The sequence below is a fragment of the Metopolophium dirhodum genome, chromosome 5 (genome assembly GCF_019925205.1).
Source record: "Metopolophium dirhodum isolate CAU chromosome 5, ASM1992520v1, whole genome shotgun sequence".
NCBI classification, from domain to species: domain Eukaryota; kingdom Metazoa; phylum Arthropoda; class Insecta; order Hemiptera; family Aphididae; genus Metopolophium; species Metopolophium dirhodum.
The window spans coordinates 2,022,920-2,033,354 of NC_083564.1; the positions used below are offsets into that span (position 1 = coordinate 2,022,920).

A 10,435-nucleotide genomic window follows, 5' to 3' on the forward strand; every position below is an offset into this window, starting at 1 on the left:
GATGTGAAATAACCATAGTGACTCGTCTGGTTGATTTGACAACTGCAAGTGGATATCGATAGCGCTACGACCAAAATTCGTGGAGTTATGATTTATTGAAACCAGGTTATTCTTTATGAAAAACTCTTTATCGTAAGGTGAAGTATAGATTGTAGAAGATATAATGCCGCAAATTGAGAGGTTCGAAAGGTTTGTATTTTTTTTTAAGAATTCATCAGACTCATATAAAGTGGCTAATTGAATAATAAACATTTATTAATCATGAAATATATTAACATAATAAAACAAAATTTTCAAAAAAATATTATTTTCAAATAAACACGGTATAGAAATATTTTGTCAATTTCCCACGTAGTTACCAGCTAGAAACTACTTACTGGAATGATTAATTGCTTACTATGATGTATCACAATAGTATTAAATGTCGGTTGTTTTGGTTAGGATGTGGTTAGGATGGTTTTTGAGACATCAAGCGTGGCTATAATACACCAAAATACATAATATTAAATACTATAATCAATTAAATTATAATTAGAAGGTGTGAGTAGTGTTACAATATATATTGCACCAGCTGCGACACCTTTTTCAGGATACAAGCGCATTTTAGCCGCATTTTTTAATCACGAAATTCAATATTTATAGTATTAAAAATCAAAAGTAAGTATTACACGTGTGTCATCAGCGTGGTAGATACCTACCTACAAAATCAGAATAATTTAATATATGTTGATTGAATTTTTTTCTTTCTCTAGTCACATCCACGGTGAGATATAGAAACAATATGCTCAAGGCCGAGAAAACGAATACACCAATGCTCAGCCAGTATTCGTCTGAAAAATAAAAACATAAAATGTACACTCTTCAAAAATAATTGGATCACTGGAAAATTAAATCATATATAAAAAGTTTTAATGATATTTCCACGAACGATACCTTTGTACGAAAACTTTTTAATACGGCACGTGTGTTAGTGGTTAAAACTTTAAACTATATAATATAATATACATCATAACTGTAACGTTCAGTGGAATGTTCGATAAAACCGATTAGTGATAGTATTACCGAAACGGGGGAAGAAATACAACACAACATATATGACATCTACGAACAAATTGTTCAACACCGTCATGTAGCCTGCTACAAAACTCCCGGGCAACGGACACATAAATTCGACGCCCATTTCGTACAGGAGCGACTGCGTGCAAAAGCTGTACGGGAACGCCACCAGGACAGCGCAAAACAATCTAGCTGAAAACGCGCGTAAATTTTGTTTATTATAATATTTATAATAAATTATTGTCGTTTAATGTGGGGGAGGGGTTGTGCTTTCGAACGCGTACTGGTTGTGAGTTTAGCGTTGAAGTTCATCATGAGCATTAACCACAGGAGGAAGATCAACGACACGCAACGACTGATCATAATTAATACCTTGGTGTAGCGGGGGGCGCGGTGCGCGAAACTGCTGATCGTCAAGCTCAGGCCAAAGGTATGAACGATCATGAAAAAACAGCATTGTGTAGTGATTTCCTTGGAAAATGAAAAACAAACACACACACACAGACACACACATTAGTGTACGTTAACCTTCAAAAAGGAACAAATCGTCGTCTACGGCAAAATTTACCGATGACACGTTAATTTTGGAAAAAGTCGACGGTATCAACGCCCACCACGGGACCGACATCGTGTTAGACAGCGTGAGTGCCAACACCAGACACCACATTTTGAGATTCCTGAAACAACGTAGAGAAAAATTAAGATTCTCGATCATATTATATAGAGGAGGGAGGACACGTACATGACGAGCGTTTTGAGCGAGCGAACCAGTTTGCAGGTGCTCTGGTGTGACTCCGTCGACGGTATGGTCTGTCTGCAGCTCAGCGGCATAGTGTGTCTCGGGAATAATAGACAAACCATAAACGTGACGAACGTGTTCAGACCCAGACCTGTAAATATATTATTATATGCACATATTATTATGATATAAACGGTATGACGTTATATATATATATATATATATATATATATATATGGTTTAGGCTAGCTATAGGGACGCGCAAAGCGTTAAAGTCTCCGTACACGTGTACATCATGTGCATGATCTGAATCCTTATGACGAACCGGCTAGATGGTCCGTCGGACACCGCGGATACCATCATGGGGCCGATAATGTACGTGGCCGCTGATCCCAACATACTCACGGCCGAGCATACACCTTTAAATGTGAATCGACTTAATTTTAACTACACGATTATATTCACGCGGCACACTGACCAGAAGCCATGTTCCTTTCGTCCTTCGGGAACCACTGCGCCGACATGGTCACTATAAGAGGCGTCGTCACCACGCTGCCCACGGATAGACACACGGCCGACAAGTGCAAACACCTGCAGCGAACGAAATGTACACCTAAGTGGCTAAGTATATTATGATTAAACTATACATTAATTGTCTGTCACGTCACGGTTGAACCGATTAACGTGATCCAACAGTGAACTTACTCAATACTCATTTAAATTTTTTTTGGAAAACATACACACTTACAGCGTACAAGAATACATGATTGGCATACATCGTACAGCCGTGCCCAAAGTGAAAAAACAGCATGAACATGACAGAATCACTTTTAATCCTATGGAGGTATAATAAATAGGTACTTACATTATATAATAATTTTGGTGATATACAGGGTAATTCGCATACTTACCCTCCTTTTTATTTTTCTTCAGAAATGCAATAATTTAAAAGTTGATTTTTGGAATTTTTAAATAGATTCTTTAAGACCATATTTTTAAATTCTCAAAATTTGTTTGAACTACTTAAGGCGTGTCTTGTGAGTTGTGGAGTTACAAACATCTATCTTTCAATTGAGAATCCACCTTTTCTAATTTAAGTTATTTAGTAGATAATTTTTGTGCAAATGTTGACGTAATAAAATTTTGAACCAGCAGTTTTGAGTTATTTACAATTTAGCATGTGTACAAATAATATATGGGCTTAGTAGATTTAGGGGTCACGGTGATTTAAACATTTTAGTAATTAATAATGGTACATGTATAATACCTAAATAATTCCTAAATAGGGGGACGAGGTGGCCGAGTGGTCTAACGCGACGGATTCGGCACAGCCGGTCCGAGTTCGATCCTCGACCACTGGGCGGCATTTTTCTCCGTGCAAGTCACGGTGTCCGGAGAACAAGTGCCGCCATCCCCCCACCCCGGGGCACGGCAGAAACCTACGGGTGCCCCATTAGAAATTCTGCCAAACACAACACACACGTGTACCAACCTACCCAATATAAAACCTACCAAACCTACCCAATATAAAAACCTACAGTGCCCTCCCCACACCCAATGGCCTATGTTGCCGCGGGTTACCCAATAAAAAAAAAAAAAAAAAAATACCTAAATACTAGATCCAAAATGTAAATATTACATCCATTTAATATTTTTTTAAAACCATTTTTTAGGACTGTTATCTTTAACATAAACATTTTAATAATTAAGAAACTTTTCATTCAAATTTTGAATTAATAATATTTCAAAATCTTCGAAAAAATTATCCACTAAATAAATTAAAGTAGGTACAAAAGGGGGTTCTCGTTTGAAAAACAGCGGTTTTTTCGCTGCAGGAAAAGACTGCACACTTTACACTGCACCTTATGCAGTGTGAACATTTCAAGAACTTAAAAATATCATGTTTAAGACAAGTACTCAAGTACTTAAGTACCTAAGTATTTAAGAATTACAAAAATCATTATTAAATGAAAATAATAGGGGTGAGCATGCTTGATAAATCACCCTGTATAAACTGGTAAGTATACATAAACATGGACATAAACGTCCAGACGGACAAGGTCATATTATAAGAAATGTGCTTTGTGTACCGTATTTATCGACCATTAGACACACTGGTAACACTAGTACAGCAGTCATCACATTGCCCCATACAGGCAATAAGGACAGCGATCGGCTTGTCCAGTCCGGAAAAGCCAATAGTGCCGGTTCGTATATGGCGCTCCAGATGGACTGAGAAAATGTCTAAAAACAACGATATACTATTATTGGTTATACACTTTGAAATGTGTACATTAAACTTATGGCGCGTTTTATTTTTTCACTAAATTAATTTGACAAAGGCGGGAGCGTATATCTATACTATTATATAAAGAAGAGTTGTTAGTTGACGTTGTTGAGGGTAATCTCTGTAACTATTGAACCGATTTCAAAAATTCTTTCACCAATAGAAAGCTACATTCTTTGTGAGTGTCATAGGCATAAAAGTAGTCCGATAAAATGAATAAATAATTAGTTATTATGAATAATTAAAATAAACGTGTAAATTGTATACCTATATATGGCTCGGCGATTGTTGGATTTCAAGCTACCTGTAACCTGATCTTTTTCTTTTGTGTGTGTTTTATCGGCGTGTAGATATGAATTATTCCGAGAAGTAAAATTCGACAATCTATATAAATATACCATATACGTAGGTGTAATGTAAAATAATTTTCTAATTTAATTTTTAATTTTAGTATTTAAAGTTTAAGTTTGACATTTAGTTCAAACTATGTTGTTTGAAACGTGTAATACCTAATCACGAACTAAATCCTATTGATTTATGATAAAATTATGTTAATTATGATAAAATATCGGAAAAAAATTCGTACAATTCGTTTTTATTATAGGTAATCTCTAAACTATTATAGTATTTGGATAATTTTATTAAAAATTAAATTATATTCTTAAACTTATCATTAGACATTATAATAACTAATAAGTGAACCACAATATATACGCTTATATAATTTTTTTTGTTACCTACTCAAATGTCTAAGTTTTAAAAACACATTATATAAGTTTCTGATAATGATAAGTTAATAATGGTTAGTAAACATAAATACATTATATTATAATTACTGTCAACTGTTTAGCGTTAAATCAAAAATAAATAAAAAAATATATATTCGTATTTTGTTTATTTAACGTATAGGTATTAAGTACAACATATTGAAGGTAGATATTCTAAGTAATTTGGTTCAAATTCCATGGTATGGTTAAGTGGAAATAATGCAATTTATTCAGTAGCTTTTGAATTTGTATCGTATTATTATTATTATTATTATTATTATCATTTTTTATATTATAATCTATCCGTATATAATATAATATTTTTATGCCTTAAAAATGGTGTGAAATATGTATAGTAATTAATAAATTGAGACCAGCTGAGCCGATGTTGATGAAATCTTTTGTTAGTGTTTGAATGGTTCCCTGTATGGTTTGGATTCACAATTTTACACGGTAAGTCTAACCCGAGGAAGTGCTCAACAGGAATTTTGAGATTTACGTTGGAAATTTGTATTTATAAATGGTTGCTATTGGTTATAGGAGAAATAAATAGTAGAAATAAGTATTTATTATTTTATTGGTTGTCATTGGTTATCGGGCAGATCAGGTACAAGCATGTATCAAATCGAATTTTCACACATTGCCTACCAGGGTGTCTGAGTTGCAATTACTGCAACGAGTTACACCCAAAAAGAGTTGAACAATCACAATTTTTTTAAGATTTGTCATTTTTTACGGTCAACGAAGTTCGCGGGATCAGCTAGTTATAATATAATAATAATATATCGAGTACTAAGTCCGCTTTCTATATGGGTTAATTTAAGACATAGTATTATAGTGCCTATTATCTATGTAGGTATATAATATTATATTCACTATTATTATACTGATTCTTATTTCCAGGCCAAATGTCAACTAATTGGCTCACGATTATATGTTTTTGGTCTGGAATTCTGGATATAATGTTTCTGACCGATTTTTCGTAAGGTTTTTGTTGTCACGGTTACTTATTAACAAAAACATATTTACGATCCATAGATTTTCCTTGTAGAGAAATAATATCGAGTAGTGTGGTATAATAGTTTTGTGGTAAGCTCGGCCCATAGGTTTATTTCAGGTAATGAACATTTTGACTTGGAACTCGGCCCTCATTATTTTTCTAACACAATATATGAAATTCCTTCATCGACAAATCAGAAGGCATTCAAACCGAAACCGACAAAATATAAACTAAAAAGTAGGCTCAAGGAACCACTTCAATAAAAATTAAAAAATTAAAAAACTAAAAAAAAAAATTATTAGAAATTACATAACAAAAGTATATAAATAATGAAATGTACCACGGCTAATGGCTATTGCTATTTTTAATTAAACAAGCACATAAATACATTTTATGCACATATTTATGTTTACAATTACGATAATTACTATTTTTATTAAATAAATTAATACGTTATATAGTTTTGAGCACCTCTCCAGGCCGTGGGTAGGAGAGTGAAAAATACTGACCACCTATCTTACACCTACAAAATATAGAAAACAATTTCATTAAAATCGGTCTAGCCTCACAAACCCAGTGACACGAGATTTTTATTATTAGATTATATATCAACTATCCAGCTTATGGCTAATGTGTTTATACATTATAATATTGAATTGTTAAATGTTATCGAAGTGGTCACACTCACAAAATATAACATTATAATAACAACAATACAACATAATTACATAATATTATAGTTTAACATAGTTGATACTTATTTTATAGTATTTAATTTTATGTCTGTATGATGTGAACCTTGCGTGGTAACAAGTATCTATACTTGGTCCGAAAACTATTACAAAGAAGTTATAGCTTTCACATATATGCATATATACTAAATTACTAAGCATGTGTAAGTTTTAGTAATTTTTTTTGCGTTGCCTAGAGATGAATTTCCCGATAAAATAATTAAAATGTATATCACAATTTCACTATAGATAATGAACGAAAATGACTGTATTCATATTTTACACATGAGTTGTGTTGTGGATATTAAACAAAATCATACAAAGGTTAGGGCACTAAATGTTTAAATACGACTATGTACTTGGATTAAAAATGTGGTGGACATAATGGTGATGACGATAAATCTCATCCCTGTCGGTCTAATCGGCGACTGGTCGAAACAGATCAACCTCGATGACTCTTCGTCTGTTGAGTATTCCTTCGAAACTTTGATTTTCTAAAACAAAATAAAAGTATGCATTATTGATACCTATATATTTTGATTTGTGGCGATTATGATTATCTCACGTTATACACACTTTCGAAATATATATTTACAATATGACGAACATAATATAGTATTATTAGAAGTTATTGTTATTAGAGTTATTAAACGTTACAATAATATTTGTGGGACGGAGTGGCCGAGCAGACTAAAGCGTCGGTTCAAACTCGGCCACGAGCGGCATTTTTCTTTTAAAAAATAAAAATAATAATATTAGTGTAATTGTTCAATGTGGACCGAAATATGGCTGCGCGCCTGCGCATGGATCGTCGTCAGAGTATATCTTGGCACAGCGCGATATCGCCAAAGCAGTGGTTCTCAACATATTACGCTATTTACTAAGACTAATATACCATACACGTTTTTGTAACACATTTATTTTCCGGTTTATTTTTGATTTATCATAGAGTTTTTGTTAATAATACCATGTGATCGTACGCCACGCCAGATGGCGGCATGGCGTTGATAGGTCGCGCGGTGGTAGTGTGGGGGCAAAACAGTTTGGGAACATTTGCTAAAAAAAACAGATGGTGGCATTATCTGAAGACGAATGTGTTTTGTATCTGTACTTAATGTGTATTGTGTAGGTATACACAAAATGGGGTGGGTTTGAATAATTTCCCGATGCTCCTTAGTTTTTAGACATTTAGACTCAACTGAATTTTAAATAATGGAATGCGGCATGCATTATAAGCTTGTATGACCTAACATAAAAATTTCAAATTTGTTTTTAATAATTTAAAAACATTTTAGTTTTTAAAATACTTACTAGCTACCGAGCTTCTGACGTTAGACAATTCACCCTCTATAATAGTACTATATTTTGATACTCCTTGACATTATATTTTAATCGTAGAATCTAGTTGGACAAGACATTTTTATGGATGCATTCACTGCGATAAAAAAACGAGAATTCAAATTTATTTGGCTTTTGTCGAAATTAAGATTACAACACTCCGGTATGGTCTAGTGGCTAGGATACCTGGCTTTCACCCAGGAGGCTCGGGTTCGATTCCCGGTACCGGAATACATTTTTAAATTTTTATATAATTTTTGTCATATAATATGATTACCATGGTATAAGGTAATAATAGTTCACAGTCGTTCCTGCTGAAGAGTGTGGTTGAAAAATAAATATAGGTGATAATTAAATCTATGAATCAATAACAATCGTATACAACAGGTGGTATTATAAATAAAGTTCGATAATCCTGAATTTTTATACATAGCCTTCCGCTGGCTTTTTAATAATTTACCTGACAATGGAATGATACGTAATGACAACAAAGTTAAGAAATATTTTTAAAAACGTTTGGATAGGTTTGAAATATTGTGTTTCACGTTAGGAAATTCACCCTCTATATTTTAGTACTGTACTGTGTAGTTTTTGACAAATTTTTTACTTGTAGCATCGTGTTGGTCAAAGTGGTTTTTTATGGACACACGCACACACGTCGATAGAAAAAACTAATAGTCAAATGTATTTGGCTTTTGTCGAATAAAAGACTCCACTTCTCCGGTATGGTCTAGACTCTAGTGGCTAGGATACCTGCAGGCTTTCACCCAGGAGGCTCGGGTCCGATTCCCGGTACCGGAATACTCTATTGTATATTTTTTCTCCATTGAACTCACAAACTACAATTACGTTATAGGCAAGGTGATAATAGTTCACGGTCGTTTCTACTGTAGTTGAAAAAAAAAATAGTAAGTTAACTATTAAATGTATGAATCAACAAACATGATATAGGTACAACAGGTAGGTACAACAGGTGGGTTTATTTTAAAACATGTTTTACAGGTATTCCTTAATTTTTAGACACAGCTATTACCGACTTTTAAATATTGTAGGTACCTTACAATAATATGGCGAAATGACTTGAAGTTACGTTAAAAAAAATTTATAGTTTCGAAAAATATTGCATCGCGTTATGAAATTCATCTTGTATTATAGTATTGTGTAGTAGGGTACTAGGGTAGGTACATTTCGTAACATGCACTTGGTCAAGACTTTTTTTATGGACGCACAGCAATAAAAAACGAATATTAAAATGTATTTGGCTTTTGTCGAAATCAAGATTTCAACACTCCGGTATGGTCTAGTGGCTAGGATACCTGGCTTTCACCCAGGAGGCTCGGGTTCGATTCCCGGTACCGGAATACATTTTTGTATATTTTTACTCCGTTGTACTCACAAGTTATGATTACGATATATGGGGTAATAATAATTCACGTCTTCGCGGTCATTTCTACTGTAGTTGAAAAAAAAATAGTAAGTTAACTATTAAATGTATGAATCAACAAACATGATATAGGTACAACAGGTAGGTACAACAGGTGGGTTTATTTTAAAACATGTTTTACAGGTATTCCTTAATTTTTAAACATAGCTTTCACTAACTTTTAAATGTTGTGGGTACCTTACAATAATATGGCGTAATGACTTAAAGTTATGTTAAAAAAAAATTATAGTTTCGAAATATAATGCATCGCGTTATGAAAATCATCTAGAATTATAGTATATTAAGTATTGTATTATTGTGTAGTAGGGTTGGAACATTTCGTAACATGCACTTGGTCAAGACTTTTTTATGGACGCACAGCAATAAAAAAACAAATAGTCAAATGTATCTGACCTTTGTCGACAACAATTCTTCACTTCTCCGGTATGGTCTAGTGGCTAGGATACCTGGCTTTCACCCAGGAGGCTCGGGTTCGATTCCCGGTACCGGAATACAATTTTTGTATATTTTTACTCCGCGTTGTACTCGCAAATTATGATTACGGTGTATGGGGTAATAATAATTCACGATCGTTACTACTGCAGTTGAAAAAATAATGTATCTATGTAATTTATTATTTCAATCAGCGAAAAAATCAACCACATACAAGGAGTGGCCATACTTTAAAAAAATTTTGGATACCTACTGCTTAATTTTTAGACATAGCCTCCACTGACTTTTAAATAATAATTTATCTTACAATGACATGCAGTAATGACTTCAAATGATGTTAAACAATACTTATAATAATGTGGGCAAGAGCTGTTTCCAGCCTGCCTTCTGTACCTACAGTAGGTGTCGACTGTCGAGTGGGTCACTCGTAATACCCGGGAAGCCGGGACTGTGAGAGATGTGCTAAATTTGAATTAAATTATATATAATCATTGTATACAAAAAACGATTCTAAGCGGAAACGAATATTTAAATGTATCTGGCTTTTGTCGACAAAAATTTTACATCTCTCCGGTATGGTCTAGTGGCTAGGATACCTGGCTTTCACCCAGGAGGCTCGGGTTCGATTCCCGGTACCGGAA

General features: G+C 33.7%; 1 protein-coding gene and 4 non-coding genes across 7 annotated transcripts; 4 read left to right on the forward strand and 1 right to left on the reverse strand.

Moving 5' to 3' along the window:
* Positions 1-225: 225 nt before the first annotated feature.
* On the reverse strand, positions 226-7,305 carry LOC132945035 (solute carrier family 49 member 4 homolog). 3 transcript variants are annotated; one of them, XM_061014645.1, is made up of 12 exons: positions 7,146-7,305; positions 6,940-7,074; positions 3,886-4,039; positions 2,544-2,631; positions 2,274-2,386; positions 2,080-2,214; positions 1,799-1,946; positions 1,625-1,733; positions 1,341-1,527; positions 1,063-1,248; positions 699-830; positions 226-478 (listed from the first exon to the last, which is right to left on the reverse strand). In XM_061014645.1, the coding sequence occupies exons 2-12, from the start codon at positions 6,985-6,987 to the stop codon at positions 438-440; spliced, it is 1,341 nt and encodes a 446-aa protein (XP_060870628.1). In that variant the 5' UTR covers positions 6,988-7,074; positions 7,146-7,305; the 3' UTR covers positions 226-437. The 3 variants fall into 3 exon arrangements, 2 of the variants coding, with proteins under 2 accessions (XP_060870628.1, XP_060870629.1); XM_061014646.1 differs by lacking the exon at positions 1,341-1,527 and having other exon boundaries at positions 1,585-1,733; positions 7,157-7,305; XR_009664505.1 differs by lacking the exons at positions 1,063-1,248; positions 1,341-1,527 and having other exon boundaries at positions 7,157-7,305.
* Positions 7,306-8,077: 772 nt separating this feature from the next.
* On the forward strand, positions 8,078-8,149 carry Trnae-uuc (transfer RNA glutamic acid (anticodon UUC)). Its single transcript has one exon. It is a non-coding gene; the product is annotated as a tRNA-Glu (tRNA).
* A 1,058-nt stretch (positions 8,150-9,207) lies between these two features.
* Trnae-uuc (transfer RNA glutamic acid (anticodon UUC)) lies at positions 9,208-9,279 on the forward strand. Its single transcript has one exon. It is a non-coding gene; the product is annotated as a tRNA-Glu (tRNA).
* A 502-nt stretch (positions 9,280-9,781) lies between these two features.
* Trnae-uuc (transfer RNA glutamic acid (anticodon UUC)) lies at positions 9,782-9,853 on the forward strand. The gene has a single exon. It is a non-coding gene; the product is annotated as a tRNA-Glu (tRNA).
* A 510-nt stretch (positions 9,854-10,363) lies between these two features.
* Trnae-uuc (transfer RNA glutamic acid (anticodon UUC)) lies at positions 10,364-10,435 on the forward strand. The gene has a single exon. It is a non-coding gene; the product is annotated as a tRNA-Glu (tRNA).